This window comes from Cnephaeus nilssonii (assembly GCF_951640355.1).
Source record: "Cnephaeus nilssonii genome assembly, chromosome: 13".
In the NCBI taxonomy this organism is placed as follows: domain Eukaryota; kingdom Metazoa; phylum Chordata; class Mammalia; order Chiroptera; family Vespertilionidae; genus Cnephaeus; species Cnephaeus nilssonii.
In genome coordinates, this window is record NC_137084.1 from 3,621,690 (window position 1) to 3,637,693 (window position 16,004).

Sequence of the window (16,004 nt, forward strand, 5' to 3'; positions counted from 1 at the left end):
CCCTCCCGCACGCCCCTCCCACCCCGCCACCACCTTCACTCGGTCTGACTTCCAATCGCGCTTTCCTCTTGGGGCTTGCTCCCTAGTCTCTTTTCCTAAGTATGCAGCAGCTTCTTCGGAGTTAAAAAAAAAAAGAAGACAAGTTGTTGCAACGTGAAAGCCTCCTAGTAATCGTCTTTCTGGCTAGTAAACCGAAGGGCTCTCCAAAACCAAGAAATACAGTAACCTCTTGCTCCGCCCCAACCCTCAATTTCTACCTAGCAACAGATGACCGACCTCGCCTTGTAGCTAGTCTATTGGCCAACTTGAATCGTCACCTGCAATTTTGATTGGTCACCGTGATAATCCGAATTTTTCCAATTGGCGAAGCTGCCACGGGCTCCCCCGCCCCCCCCCCTTTGGTCCGCAGAGGGAGCTGGAAAGGCGGGGTCGTTCCTGCGGGATTACTTTTCTGGGGCCGCCCCTGATTGGGCGGCGTGGTGCGATGCGCGCGACCCTTTAGACAACAAACTGTCAAGGGACCGGACCCTGTCCTCTGGGTGCTCCCACCCGTAATCGGAAACCCAGGGGCAGACTTCCGGGCTCCGGCCCTTGCAGAGGGCCAGGGGCTGGCCGCGGGGCTCGGAGGACTTGCAGCTGCTGCTCGGCCGCCGGGTCCGTCGCGGCCTTTGGGCCGTGGTGCACGGGCCACTTTGGCCTGCGTTTCCCAGCTCCGGGCACAGACATCCACGAATGCTTCTTGAATATACGTGCGAATAGAGAGTCGGGACGGAGGCAAGTCCTTTAAACTGCTCTAAGCAATGGTCACCGCCTACTTTCTTCCACTTCCAGGTCGGGGAGGTGTGTCCCAAAGAAAGGAGGAAGCAAGTTCCGCCGGCGTCCGCACGCCTGCCCCAATTCCTAGGGAGCCCTTTGCGTTTTCGGGGTCCCCTCACTCCAGAAAAATCACACAGCCTCTGGCTTTCCTCTTCCCACACCCGCTCACTGGTTCGTCCCCTGCACTGCTAGCGATCGGAAACACCGCCGGAGGAAGGGCGGGAGGGGCTGCCGTAGAAACCCGCAGAGCTCGCTCCCTGGAGGCCCCCGGGGCGGGCGGGAGGGCAGTTTCCTGCCTTACATCGGCCACCAAACCGGTCACGCTGCTCCCTCCGGCAGAGCTTCAGTTGCTCTTTCCCTTCCCAGTTCCGCAGGACTGCTGGGCGACAGAGCCATGGACAAGCGTCTGCAGGAGGCTCAGCTGTACAAGGAGGAAGGGAACCTGCGTTACCGGGAAGGGAAGTACCGAGATGCTGTGAGTAGGTACCATCGAGCTCTGCTTCAGCTGCGGGGTCTGGATCCCAGTCTGCCCTCCCCGATCCCTGATCTGGGACACGAGGGCCCGGCTCTCACCCCTACCCAAGAACACATGCTGCACACCACCCAGACAGACTGCTACAACAACCTAGCGGGTAAGGACAGGGCCGAAGGGCGGGGAGGGGAACCAGACAGGCACACGGACATCTGTGAACGTGGAGAAAAACACTGAGGACTTTCCTGCTGTCATCCAGTTATTCTGCCAAGAATGGAAATATATGTCCCCTGGCCGGGTAGCTCAGTTGGTTAGGGCGTGTTCCTGATGAGCCAAGGTGGCAGGTTCGATGCCAGGACAGGGCACATACAAGAAGTAACCAATATAACCAATAATGCATAAATAAGTGGACAACAAATCCATCCCCCCTCCTTTCCCTCCCCCCCCTCTTTTGCTTTCTAAAATAAATAAAAGTTAAAAATCCTTTATCAAATATATACTTTTCCCCCCCCCAATTTATAGGGCTCTAATTGAGTTTCTCTAGAGCAGCTCAAACATCACCTGGAGGGTTTGTTAAACACAACTCCCCAGTCCCACCCCCAGAGATTCGGATTTAATGGGTCCCAGGTGGTGCCTACTATTTGTTTGCAGAGTCTCTGGTGATGCTGATAGATTTAGGAAATTTTGCACACAATAGAGAAAATACCGAGTTTACATAGAAGGGAAGGCATTTTTTAAAAAAACACACGTGTTTTTATTGTTTTCTGAGAGAGGAAGGGAGAGGGAGAGAGAGAGAAACATCAATGATGAGAATTACATATCCATTGCCTCCTGCAGGTCCCCTCTGGGGATCGAGTGGGAAACCCAGGCATGTGCCCTGACCAGGAATCTGGTTCCTGGGTCGACCGTCAACCACTGAGCCATGCCGGCTGGGGGAAGGGAGACTTTTTAGATCTGTTCTATGGAAGGCAAACTAACCATGGAACTAATTAAATTATTCTGACGTATATTAAAATATTCTAATAGTCCAACTTCAGGCCATAGAAATTGTTGGGAGTAGTTTTTACACTTTGTAATGGTTGTTTAAAAGTGATTTTTTTTTTTTTACTATAATACTCATCAGCTATGATTTGGTGAAAATCTAGCTTTTTTTTACAGTGCATGTTCAGTGCTACTCTTGGGAACAAAAATAGGAATTAAGGTAGTTAAGGTTTCAGTTCAACAATTATTTATTTATTGGGTGCCGAGGATTCCTGCTCTTATTAAACATGTATTCAAGTAAGGGAGACGGACAATGAACAAAAAAGTAACATACGTAATTTTTAGAAAATGGTAAGTACTGAAAATAAATAAAGCAGAAAATGGGGACAGTGAGTGCCACAGGCATGCGAGTGCTCACTTTTAAAGAGTGTGTGTGTGTTGGGGGGGGGGGGGGGAGTCCATTGAGGTGACATTTACGAAATGCCCTGGGCAGACACTGTTTAAGCCCTTTACACATATGAACCTAGTTAAGAGTCACATGCCCTTTGAGGTAAATTTAAGGAACAAACAGCTAGTAAGTGGTAGAGCTAAAATTAAATCTAGGCAATTCTTTTTATTATTATTATTATTGATTTCAGAGAGGAAGGGAGAGGGTGAGAGAAATGGAAACATCAATGATGAGAGAGAATCATCGATTGGATGCCTCTTGCACGCCCCCAACTGGGGATCAAGCCCACAACCTGGGCATGCGCCCTTAACCGGAATTGAACCTGGGACCCTTCAATCCGCAGGCCGATGCTCCACCCACCCAGCCAAGCCAGCCAGGGCTCTTTTATTTTTTTCAATGATGAGCCCTAGCGGGTTTGGCTCAGTGGATAGAGCGTCGGCCTGGGGACTTAAAGGGTCCCCAGGTTCCATTCCAGCCAAGGGCACATGCCCGGGTTGCAGGTTCGACCCTCCCCAGTAAGGGGGCGTGCAGGAGGCAGCCAATCAATGATTCTCTCTCATCATTGATGTTTCTCTCTCCCTTCCTCTCTGAAATCAATGAAAAATAGAAAAAGTAGCCGAAACCGTTTTGGCTCAATGGATAGAGCGTCGGTCTGCGGACTGAAAGGTCCCACGTTCGATTCCGGTCAAGGGCATGTACTTTGGCTGTGGGCACATCCCTGGTAGGGGGTATGCAGAAGGCAGCTAGTCGATGATTCTCTCTCATCGATGTTTCTAGCTCTCTATCCCTCTCCCTTCCTCTCTGTAAAAAATCAATAAAATATATTTTTTTAAAAAATAGAAAAAGTAAAAAATTATGACTCACTGATCGGCTGCCTCCTGCACGCCCTCTACCGGGAGGAGTATGACCACTTGGTGGGGGTGTTGGAGAAGGAATGCAAACATCAGGCGGTTAATGTTCTCATCAGCCCTGATTCTTGGTTCTCAGCACTGTGATGTAATACTATGTTTAATTCCCACAATCCTTTGAGGTAAATTTAAGGAATTTAATAGGGAAACATTTATGAAATAGAAGAACATTTCAATTTTAAAAAAATATATGGTATTTATTTTTTGTTTATTTATTTTGTTGTTGTTAATCCTCAACCGAGGATATTTCTCCATTGATTTTTTTAGAAAGACTGGAAGTGAGGGGAAGAGACAGAGCCAGCCCTTGGGAATCGAACCCGGGACCTTTCAGTCCGCGGGCTGAGATTCCTCTCAACTGAGCCAAACCGGGTAGGGCTGTTTTTATTGATTTTTTTTTTTTTTGGAGAGAGGAAGGGGAAGGGAGAGAAGATATAAATATGGATCAGCTGCCTCCTGCACACCCACTACTGGGGATCAAGCCCCAAACCTGGACCTCTTGGTGCATGGGACAACGCTCAATCCCCTGAGCCACACTGGCTGGGCAAAATTTCCCTTCTTAATAAAAAGGCAGAAGACTGACCTGATCAATTGCCTCCTGAACAGATTTGTATTTTGAGGTGCCATTAAAGCATCCAAGGGACTAGGAAAGTAATATCATTGAGAGAGATGATGGTTTTGGAGTGAGAGTCCTTGGTACCAGTTTCTTACTCATTCCACCTAGAAGCTGTGGCATCTTGGACAAGTTACTTAGCCTCCCTGTGCCTTGATTTCTTCATTCAATTGAGGTAGTAACACATACCGATTTCTCAGAGCGGGTGAGATTCAACAAGCACACAGCAGTGCTTTCTGTTGCCTCGTACAAGAACTGTGGTGAAACGGAGACTCGAGACCGAGAGCCTTGGGCGGAAGAGACACAAAGAAGAAGTTTAAATGCATTTTAAAGTATAGTCTTACCCGTTTATAGCTGGGCCTAACTCAACATTAGGTACAAAGTAGGCATTCGGTAGAGGTTGAAGTAGACTGAAGGTATGTAAAGCGTTATTCTCTGCTGCATCCCCTGCCTAGAAGGAGGCCTGGCCCGTGGCAGACACGTTTATTTGTTGGATAAGTGAGTGTTGTCTTCCTTCTATGTTTGGTGCTGCCTTGAGTCGACCAATGGAATCTAGTATAACAAGGCCCTTCTCCCTCCTCTCTCTTCCTTTCACTTGGGCCCATTAGCCTGTCTCCTTCAGATGGAGCCAGTGAACTATGAACGAGTGAAAGAATACAGTCAGAAGGTCCTGGAGCGGCAGCCTGATAATGCCAAGGCCTTGTATCGGGCCGGAGTAGCCTTCTTCCACCTGCAGGACTATGACCAAGCTCGGCACTACCTCCTGGCTGCTGTCAACAGGCAGCCGAAAGGTGAGAGAGAAGGGGATGGAGTGGGGAGAACAAAGACAATTGTCCTGTTAAGGGGGTAGCTGTAGAAGGGGTTTTTGTTGTATTTGTTTGTTTGTTTTTAATATATTTGTATTGATTTCAGAGAGGAAGGGAGAGGGAGAGAGAGACAGAAACATCAATGATGAGAGAGAATCATGGATCGGCTGCCTCCTGCATGCCCTTAACTGGAGATCGAGCCCACAACCCGGGCATGTGCCCTTGACCGCAATCAAGCCTGGGACCCTTCAGTTTGTAGGCTGACGCTCCATCCACTGAGCCAAACTGGCTAGGGCTTGTTTTATTTCATTTTTTCAAATTTTTGAATAGGTAATAATATATTCACATGGTTCAAAATTCAAAAACTATAAAAGTATACAATGAACAGGCCTTCTATTCTTCTATTCTTGTCTCCACAGAAAAGCAATATTGTATGTATATCCTCCAGAAATCTCTATGCTTAAACGGGCACACACATATAATTCCTCCTCCTCCCCCAGTAGAAGAGATTTTTAAAAATATATATATTTTTATTGATTTCAGAGAGGAAGGAGAGGGAGAGAGAGACAGAAACATCCATGATGAGAGAGAATCATGGATGGGCTGCCTCCCGCAAGTCCCCCACTGGGGATCGAGCCCACAACCTGGGCATGTGCCCTTGACCGGAATCGAACCTGAGACCCTTCAGTTTGCAGGCCGATGCTCCATCCACTGAGCCACACCGGCTAGGGCAGAAGAGATTTTAAGACAGTGTTTTTTGCCCTGGCCAGCTTGCTCAGTGAGTGTTGGCAGGTTTGATTCCTGGTCAAGGTCACGTACCTCAGTTGCAGGTTTGATCCCTGGCCACTTGTGAATGAATAAAGATATAAAATATAAGCCACTTGTTCATGTTTCTTATCTTCAAGTATATAGATTAACTGCCACCCAGGTATAGTATCTTTAGCGGCTCTGCTATGACAATAACTATTTCTTCAACCTCCCTGTCATTATAAAATTGGCAACCAGCCGGGACGTGTATGAGATTTTTTTTTTTAACCCAAAGTGATATTAATGAGATTTACTATTACATGGAATAGTAATGATATTTTCAGATCTTAGAATGATTTTTAAAACTGGAAGTATGTGCCTTAACCGGTTTGGCTCAGTGGACAGAGCATCGGCCTGTGGACTGAAGGGTCCCGGGTTTGATTCCGGGCAAGGGCTTGTACCTTGGTTGCGGGCACATCCCCAGTAGGAGGTGTGCAGGAGGCAACTGATCGATGTTTCTCTCTCATTGATGTTTCTAACTCTCTATCTCTCTCCCTTCCTCTCTGTAAAAAAATAAATAAAATATATTTTTAAAAATTAAAAAAAAAAATGGAAGTATGTTAATAAATCTCCTACCCTGAGGTGAGATTATGGTGTATCTCTAATTGCCTTTTCGCCCTCTTGTAAGATGCCAATGTCCGGCGGTACCTCCAGCTGACACAGTCGGAGCTCAGCAGCTACCATCAGAAAGAAAAGCAGCTCTACGTGGGCATGTTTGGTTAACAGAGAAGAATGACGCTTCTCCACTTGAACTTTGGTGAACGGTGAACCAGTGAAGTCTCATCCCGTAGAACCTGAGCCTCGCAGGAGACACAGCCCCATACCTCTGACCCAGGTGTCTTTCTGTTTTGATTCTAGTTCTGCACAAACTCTTAACTACTTACACAGTCTGCCCTTTTTTGTTGGTCTGTCCATCTATATATTTGTATAGCTTTTAATACATGGAATTCTTATGGACATTTGCCCTGAGAATTACAACCAGAATATATTCATCACCTGTGTGTGGAATTAATCATATCTACAGCATAGATTCTAATGATGGATGTTGTTAGATGTATTCATACACAGAGGAGAAGTTTAGCAGAGGATGAAGTAATGATAGACAGAAAGGAGTTTCTTCCGTTGTTTTCTCAGATGCCCAAAGCCAAAGTTAGACAGGCCAGAAACTGGGCAGTATATTTCTTTTGTGAAACTAGACAATTACAAATTGGGCCCGCATGTCTTAAAATGAAAGGTTTCAAATTAAGTGAATTCCTTATTTTTAATATTCCACATATATTCAGATTCTTCTTCCCCTACAAAAGTATCTGGCTCCTATTGTTTGGGTAATTTCCGGTCATTGGTGTTGTTTATATTCAGATCATTAGAGTAGACTTATTTAATTTTTCATTAAACTCTTCTATTTTAAGATCTCTGGAGTGGAGCACTTAAGTATTTATTTAATAATCCTTCTACCCTCATGCTACAAAAACACCCAAGTAAACAGTTTAGTTTTTAATAAGTGTGTTGCTATAGTCTGCCTGTTTCTCTGAAACACTTAGGAAAGACAGATTACTAAGTCTAGAAACAGTACCGTGGAAGAGCAGGATACAAACATAAACCTGTTCCTTACCTGTCACCTTGTATTCCGCCAGAGCCCAGTTCCCCTTCAGAGGAGGGAACCAATGGGGAAGGTTCTCCTTCCTTAGTGCCTTTTACGTACTTTCTGGAAGCTGCGTGGGCACCAGTGCCGGCTGCGGATCTGACGCAGCCCTGGCTCAGGGGGAGGCTCCCTCAACCAGGAGCTCCGCTGTCCGCCCAGCACTTGTGGTGAAGAATGTCCACAGTGTAGGAGCAGGCGAGACCGGCTAGCACTGCCTCCGCCTCTGAGTGGAGCTGGTCATAAGCACGGGCCATTAGCCATCACACAGCCACCGACTGCAGAAGGAACACCTCAGTCTTGCCAAACGTGCTAAGTTCTTCTCCCTTCATCAGCAACTCCCCACCTCCCTTAAAATAGGCTCCTCTGTGTCTCCCTCTTCCCCTCAGTAATGCAGCCGTCAGCTTACAGCACAGCCTTCTTCTACCAAATAATCTTAATGAATCCAAGGACAGAACTAACAAAAGTAGAGCATTTTATTCCTTTCCCAAGCCTCTTCCATTGCTATATCTAGATTGTTGACAAAATTTTGTCATGGTTGCATGTTTTGTTTGTTTTGGGCTCTTTTTGCTTCCTGATTTCACTTTTGTTTGTGGTTTGTTTTTTCACAAGACGATGTCACAGTGAGCTATCTTCGGTATCAATGAGGAAAAAATAAAACTGATATTCAAAAATGAATTTTGGAGAGCTACTGTACTCATCTTTTCATTAAGGCTGCTGAGAGACCACGCGGTCACGCTCCCATTTCGGTCTTCATTTCCAAGGCCAGCTGCTAGCGGAGATGTTAGTGAACAGGAAGAGGGACGCAGGCAGGCAGGCTGGCTGGGTCTGGAGGAGGTCGGGGAGCCCACACCTGCAGGAGCCATCCAGAGGGCGCCAAACCCCTGCCCTGAGCCGTTTGTGGAGGAGGCGGCTGCTCACCTTCATCTTCACAGGTTCCCACAGGGGGTTCCAGGGCTTGGCTGCAGAGAAAGCATTCAGGGAGGTTGTGACGGCTTACACGTTGGCACATAGGAGACGGTTTCGAATCGTGTTTTCCAAACTCATACCACCCCCTTTACAATTTTGCCAAAACCACATTACTATCTATATTACTATTTATGTATGTTATTTAAATATGTGTTTTTTAAGGGAACCTTTGGACAGAGGGACATGTTAGATGATATTATTGGGATGTAAATAGCAAACTCCAAACGGAAACCATAAGACAAGTAACTCGATTTTCTCAATAGTAAGTTGTAAGGAAAAGAGAGGGGAACCTATAGAGTAAAAGTCTTAAGAGAAGTCAGCCAAATAAATGTGACTCTGCTTTGGATTCTGATCTGAAAAAAAACACTAAAAGTTTACGAGACTGAAATAATAGGAAAAATACGTATATATTGGTTTCTCCCTGGTTCCTAAAAACCTGGGAATTTAGATTCTGATTGGAAAAAAAAGTTTGAGACAATCAAGGAAATGTGAACAAGAGTTATTGTCAGTTTTGTTGAGCATGATAATATATTTGGTCTTTTTTTTCCCCAAGATTCCTTTTAGAAGGGCATACTGAAATTGCTTACTGATACAGTTGGGAAGGAACTTTAGAGCACATCATACCATTTGTTAAAAATAAATAAAATGGCCCTAACTGGTTTGGCTCAGTGGATGAAGCGTCGGCCTGCGGACTGAAAGGTCCCAGGTTCGATTCCAGTCAAGGGCATGTACCTTGGTTGCGGGCACATCCCCAGTGGGAGGTGTGCAGGAGGCAGCTGATCGATGTTTCTACCTCTCTATCCCTCTCACTTCCTCTCTGTAGAAAATCAATAAAATATATTAAATAAATAAAATGTTTTACAATAAAAAAAGTATTAGTATATGTCAAAGTAAACGATATTGTAAGCATCAGCTTTGGAAAAAATATAATTTTTTAAAATTGACTTCAGAGAGGAAGGGAGAGGGAGAGAGAGACAAAAACACCCATGACGAGAGAGAATCATCGATCGGCTGGCTGCCTCCTGCAGGATCCCTACTGGGGATCTGGGGATCGAGCCCACAATCCGGGCATGTGCCCTTGACCAGAATCAAATCTGGGACCCCTCAGTCCACAGGCTGATGCTGTATCCACTGAGCCAAACCGGCTAAGGCTACTTTGGAAAAATTAAAATCAAAATCCAATGTGAGATGGGCTGAATTGGTGAGTTTTGTGAAGCTGAGCTTGGCCACATGTCTGGCAACTGAAGTGGCATTAGCATTAAGTGAAGGCACAAAATAGCCCATTAGGAAAAGAAAGGAAGACCTAAACTAGAGATGAGTATTTAAAGCAGGAGAGAAAAGTGTGTCTGAAACTGAAGTCAGTTTATAGCTCAAAAGCAAAATAACTCCTCAGGGTGAAACTCTTAACAGGCTGGGGCCTGGCCTGGCGCACGCGTCCCTCCCCCCTCCTCCCCCCTCCCCCCCCCCAATAAAAGGAGGTTGATTTGGACTCAGTAGAAGGAAGCATTACCCAATGATTAGAGGTCTCCAGCAATGCCAATAGGTTTCCTTGGGGGACAGAGTTATCTTGCAAACAGGTTTAACAACTGGCAGGAGGAGGATCCCTGTTGGACTAGAGGTTAGATGAGCTGACCTGTGGTTCCATGAATCCATGGATGGGACGGACCATCAAAAGCCGTGAAAACTAAAGATAATTCTCTTGAGCACACTGCCGCCACAGGCTGTCATAAGCTGTTCCCAGCATCAGCAAACCGATAAAGTGAGGCAACTGTGGCCTTAATTGTGTCGGCTGCTGCTTTGAACATCTTGAAAATTCCTAACTGCCACTGCCAAAGAACGATGCATCTCGTCTCTGAAACTACTATAATATTGAGTGTCAACCACTTTAATTTCAAAAAGTTAAAAAAAAATGCATCCTATGCTGCGAAGTGAAAGCAAATGCTTGCTCTTCAGGGAATGTCACCAAGTAACAGCCCCTCGTGCTAGGTGTGAGGGTGGCTGAGAGGGTAGCAGTGGTTCCTGTTCACACCGTCTAAAGCCGTGGTCGGCAAACTGCGGCTCGCGAGCCACATGCGGCTCTTTGGCCCCTTGAGTGTGGCTCTTCCACAAAATACCACGGCCTGGGCAAGTCTATTTTGAAGAAGTGGCGTTAGAAGTAGTTTAAGTTTAAAAAATTTGGCTCTCAAAAGAAATTTCAATCGCTGTCCTGTTGATATTTGGCTCTGTTGGCTAATGAGTTTGCCGACCACTGGTCTAAAGGAATGATATTCAATTATGTTCACACGTGCACACATTTATTATATCTTGCTTTTAGGAACCCGTGTTCTAAGGCAACCGATTTCTTTTTATATATTTCACATACCGTAAACTTCACCCTTTCGAAGCAACTGATTGCTTTTAGGCATTTTCACTTCCTCTAGCAATGACTGGGAAGGGTGCTCCACTCAGCCAGAATAGCTCTTATTGTATGTACGTACGTGGACCTTGCCCTGTTTCACCAAGGAGTTCAGGCAGCCATGTATTCGCATGAATAAAGTTAGCTTTTTGAAAGAGGAACTAAACGGTTATTCCAACACAAGGGAAGTGCAAGGTGAGAATTATCTCTTTTCGGCCGTGAACATGATAAGCATCAACTTTTGTTTCCCATAATGCCCCCAATAGGAGCTTTCTGTGGCCAAATCTTCAATGCTTAGCTCTGCCTCCTTCCCAAAACTCAAAAATAGTAGCTGATTATGACAGTCAAATCCAAAAAAAGATCAAAGAAATTCAGAAAATTTACTCATATATTCACCTTCTAAATTCTCCTTCCTGCTTTCCTTGCACTGGATTCCTCCTATGCCGGAGAGGAGGGTTTCTAGGGAGCCTCTAGCCCATCCTACAGCAGCACAGGGGCAGGCCCTTCTCTTACACTTCTAGAACTTTTCCCCCATCCTACCTCAACACCCAAAACTCCCAGTTCTCTGCTATCTCTACTGTCAATAGCCATCTGTGACCGCACAGGAGTAATTTCACCTCCAGGCTGTCATCACACTTTTTAAGTAGGATTCTCTCATCTGGAGTTTCCCAAGCACCCATCATTTCCACACCAAAGCCCTCAACTTCCCCCCACGAACCTATCCCACAGGCCTTAGTGCTGTCTGCCTCTCCATTTCTTATGTTCCTATTTATGACATGTAAGCAAAAATTTCAGGTCACCAACACAGTATATGTTGTTGAAACGGCCAACCAAAGGTCTTTCTACGCGGAAAACAGAGGTGAAGGGGTAAGGACGCAGAGCCCAACAGTCAAAAGGAAAAAAGAAAACTCATAGTTCTCAGGAAAGTATTTTCAACAGATTTTAAACCAGCATCGTGAGCCTGGTGTGTTTAGTCACAAGCCATGGTTCAGATCCCAGCTTGCCCCTTAACCAGCTCTGTGACCTTGAACAAGTTAACTTGAATTTTTGAATTTCAAGTTCCCTTGTCGGTGGGCAAAAAGGGGTGGGCTAATAACTCAGAGAGTTATTGAGGACTAAATGAGCACTTATATGAAGTCCCTAACACAGCCCAGTCCACAGGAGCTCACTACAATAACAAGCCATGATTGTGTGAGACTCCCTCATTTATAGACTTTTCCTAAGCAGAGTCTACATTACCCTGTGCCTATGCCACTTCTTTCCTCAAAAGCAACCTGATCCTCACTGCCACCCCAAGGACAGATGTCATTTTCTTAAAGGATCTAGAGGAGAGGGATGAAAGCGTCAGGCGTCATGCAGGTTTGTGGAAGAAACCAGCCAACACCAGTTCAGTAAGATACTTTCACTGCTCGCTTTATGGTCCAGAACGCAGAGTGAGAAGTGATTACACCGGGAAGATTCCCGGTGCCCTTGGAGAGGAACCGACTGGGGAAAGCAAAGGGTGGGAGGGCCCGTCAGTCTGGGCAGCACCCATTCTGCCACCCAGCAGGGGACATGAGATGCTGCCAACCTTCTGTGTCCCAAGAGCAGGCCGAGCATCAGCTCATGCTCCCCAGATGTTAGTTTTTGGGGCCGAGTACAAAATCTTTGGGTGGCCCTCCACCAGAGTTCTGTCTGTCTGCTGTGGGGGAGCCAGGGAGGGGCTGCACTCCCAGGAGGGGGCTGGCTTCCGGATCCGGTTTGCTGCGTTTGGCCAGGTCCTCATTGTGAGCCTTGCGGATGTGGCGGTACAGGTCCCCCGACTGCGTGTAGCTGCGCAGGCAGTAGCGGCACTCATAGGGTCGCTCACGTGTGTGCACTGTGGCGTGGCGCCGTAGCGTGTAAGAGCATGAGAAGGTCTTCCCGCATGTCTTGCAAGTGGGAACATCCTCAGTAAAAACACCAAAGCTTCCCGGGGCCGCTTCGTATTCAGAAGGCAGGTAAAGTGGCTCATGCAGGGCGGGGGGTGCCGGCAGGGGCGAGGTCACCAGCCCTCGGTGATACTGCCCTGGGCCTGGCAGCAAATGGTAGGGCAGGTGAGACTCGGAGGGCAGAAACTGGTCACTTGGCCCCACCTCCTCCAATCCTGCTGCCCTCGGCTCCTCAAAAGCCTCTGGCTGGGGAGGCTGAGCACCATACACGGCCTCTCCAGGTGGGAACAGCCCCTCAGGCCCCGGAGGCTGGTTCTCTGACACATCGGGCTCCTCATCAGAAATCACAATTGCTTCTACTTTCACCTGGACCAGCTCAGCTTCTGCCGGGGTAGGAGCCTGGGATGGGGCTGGGGCTGGGACGGGGGCTGCAGCCGAAGGTGGGCCGTAGAAGCCTTGCAATGGTCCTCCAGTACCCCTCGGCTCCACCACCCTCAGGCTCTCAGAACCCACGTCGAGGGGAGCCAGTGGCTCCACCGGAACTGGGGGAAGGCCAGAAGAGTAGAAGTGTGCAGGAATGGTCTCTGTGGAGCTGCTCGGGCTGGCGAGGGAGACGTCCGCCACCGGTGGAGGGGGCGCCCGTAGATGCAGCGAGTCAACCTCCACGCCAGGCTGCGTCGTGTCGGCCCCGCTGGGCATCGGCGGCTCGTCTGGAGGACAGACAGTGGGTGAGGGAGCAGCAGGGCCTTTCCACTCCCCTTTGCCCCAGTGGCCTGACAGCTCAGCAGATGCCAAGGAGGGCTGAGGGCCGCGGGAAGAATTGGACAAAAACTCCAAACTGAGGGGCTGTGAGCTGGTCTCCTCCTCCTTCTTGGTGCTGTCTGCCTCTGCCAGGCCCCGGGCTTGCAGACGCCGCTTACACACCTTGACGATGTCATTCATGTGCAAGTAACTGGCAGCTGCCAGCACGTCTTCCACGGGGGTGTCCCCCCTCAGGACCAGCTGGCCAGCGTACATGAAGTCCAGAAGCAGCCCAAAGGCTGGGGCCGTGACAATCTCGTTGTGGATACACACCAGGTCCCTCTTGTCCAGTTCCCGCTCTTTGTAGAAAAGCTGGAAGAACGGGCTGCAGGAGGCGAGCACAGCCCGATGGGCCAGGAACTGGGTGCTACCCACCATCACGGTGCAGTCGCAAAGAAAACCCTGGGACCGCTGCTCTCGGAGGCTCTGCAGCAGCTGCTGGCTGTGTTCTGGAAACTCCATAGCACCCCACGAGGGGTAGGCCCCTAGAAAGGTCCCCACCAGTGGTTCCCTGGGAAGAGAGGACAGTGGGTTAGGGCTGGTAACCTCCCCAGAAACCGTTATGTCAGCCCCGAGCTGCCACCAACATACCTCTGGCAACACTGTCCTGACCCCAAAACGCTCCTTTAAATAACCATCCTTTTCTCTTAGGTCACAACCAGTGGTCTTTTAGCTCCGCCCCCTCCACTTAACCTTAGCAGCAGGCCCCACCCAGCCAACAAACCCCGCCCCCCGGAAGTCCCTCCCCCTAACCAGCCCCCGCTTCCTCTATGGCCACCCGGTGGTTTTCAGCACCTCCTCCAAACTAGAAGTCTCTCTCGCCCCCAGGCCTTCCCGGCGATACCTCTACGCCCCGCTCCGGGAACTCCCTGAGCCTCTCTCGCATTCCAGGGGCTAAGAAGTCCTAGGGTGCGAACTAGCAGAGGAAGCTGATCCCTCACCCTCCACCGAGCAGCCACTGGGCGAACTCCGCCCCTTCCCACCTCCTCAGATGCAACGGGCGCAACTTTGCCTTCCCTCGTCGCGGATTGGCTCCCTGTCCACGAAGCACCGCCCTCTCGGAGCGGCGTTTCCAAGTGGGTGCTGGTGGCCGTCGCTCAGGCAGCTAGGCGTCGGATTGGCTGGCGTTGCTGTCCTAAACTTTTCTTCCTGGTCCCGCCTTCTTTGCCTCAGAGCCCTCTGGATTGGCTGAGCTTCTCCATCTACCTGAAGCGGGGACCCGGCTCTAGGTGGCGGAGCGCGTCCACCTGGCGGCGGGGTGGGGAGGGGAGGCCCTCCAGAGGGTAGTGTTGCGTCAGCTGCAGGCCGAGCGGAGGAGGAGGACGAACAGCTGGTGTGGGACTCAGGAGGCCCCGGTTTTAGACCCGGCTCTGCCGTACCCGTGGGCAGTAGCCACACCTCTGCGAACTTCTTGCAGGTTCCTTACACCCTCAGCGTTTCCATAGAGCCCCGCTGCCCGCTCCCCTCCACCGGAGGGTTCGGGCTCCTGACTCCGTGATGGCGGTGTCAGAGAGCCAGCAGGGCCTGAGTGCCGTCGCAGTCCTTGCCTGAGCTCCGTAGGCACCTTCCAAAGCAGAGGTTGGTGGCCTCTGTCTGGGCAGGTGCCCATGGCGGGCTCAGGGCCCTGCAGCAGCCCAGGACAGGACAATGAAGAGCATGGCTGCTTTTGACGAAATCTTGGAGAAGTCCCTAGACAAAGGAAAGGGCTGTACGTTGGGAGTTAGTGACACCTGCCTCCTTCCTGACCAGAGCAGTATGTTGACAGGGTTCCCAGAGGGTTAATTCAGTGCCTGTAACCCACTGCTCCCCGCTTCACCCACACCAGCCTCTCCACTTGGTGCTGCAGCCAAGCCCTCCAATCAGAGCGAATCAGAACCAGGGTCAGTTCATCTACCCTCCATCCTTGTGTTGGAGGCCTGCAGGCCTCACTGGCCTCAGCTTGAGACCCCACCTCTTCAAGATACCCTTCCAAGCCATAGAGTATTTATTGTATAGCAGTTACAACTAACTAAGTAATACTGTGTGTGTGTGAAAAAGTACTATATTTTCCCAAACCAAAAACATGTCGTGAAAATAGTGGCATTGCTTTACATTTTTCCAAATTTCCTTAATGTCTGGCCTAATAGAAGACAGCTGGATTCACACATCTGCTCCAAGCCATTATGGAATGTTGTTTTGATTATATGAAGAAAATCTGGCGTCACGCAGATGGGTGGCCTGGGATTTCATTGGCCACAGTGAGGAGTTCCTATTCTATTCTGCGTGTAATGGGAACCCATTAGTGGGTTTTAAGCAGGGAAGTATTTTTATACGATTCTTGTTTTTAACCCTTTGCACTCGCTTGCTTTTTTCTCAATTCCTTTATTCTACTCGGGATTTAATTTTTTAAATACCCCAGATTTTACAAAGCATGGCAGTAGAATAAAAAACTGGAGTTTCTTT

At 48.7% G+C, this 16,004-nt stretch overlaps 2 protein-coding genes across 3 annotated transcripts; one reads left to right on the forward strand and one right to left on the reverse strand.

The window, feature by feature from the left end:
• The first annotated feature begins 23 nt into the window (after positions 1-23).
• Positions 24-9,177, forward strand: TTC9C (tetratricopeptide repeat domain 9C). 2 transcript variants are annotated; one of them, XM_079788229.1, is made up of 4 exons: positions 24-774; positions 1,183-1,291; positions 4,844-5,026; positions 6,477-9,177. In XM_079788229.1, the coding sequence occupies exons 3-4, from the start codon at positions 4,858-4,860 to the stop codon at positions 6,569-6,571; spliced, it is 264 nt and encodes an 87-aa protein (XP_079644355.1). In that variant the 5' UTR covers positions 24-774; positions 1,183-1,291; positions 4,844-4,857; the 3' UTR covers positions 6,572-9,177. The 2 variants fall into 2 exon arrangements, with proteins under 2 accessions (XP_079644355.1, XP_079644354.1); XM_079788228.1 differs by having other exon boundaries at positions 24-987; positions 1,183-1,448; positions 6,477-8,580.
• A 2,502-nt stretch (positions 9,178-11,679) lies between these two features.
• ZBTB3 (zinc finger and BTB domain containing 3) lies at positions 11,680-14,545 on the reverse strand. Its single transcript, XM_079787949.1, is given in 3 exon segments — positions 11,680-12,484; positions 12,486-14,073; positions 14,407-14,545. Coding segments are annotated over 2 exon segments (1,569 nt in total). The 5' UTR covers positions 14,025-14,073; positions 14,407-14,545; the 3' UTR covers positions 11,680-12,454.
• Positions 14,546-16,004: the final 1,459 nt, after the last annotated feature.

Coding starts and splice junctions, on each gene's coding strand:
- TTC9C (XM_079788228.1), top strand. CDS start 1,211: ATGGACAAGCGTCTGCAGGAGGCTCAGCTGTACAAGGAGGAAGGGAAC. Junction 1,449..4,843: donor CTGCTACAACAACCTAGCGG/GTAAGGACAGGG, acceptor TGGGCCCATTAG/CCTGTCTCCTTCAGATGGAG. Junction 5,027..6,476: donor TGTCAACAGGCAGCCGAAAG/GTGAGAGAGAAG, acceptor CCCTCTTGTAAG/ATGCCAATGTCCGGCGGTAC.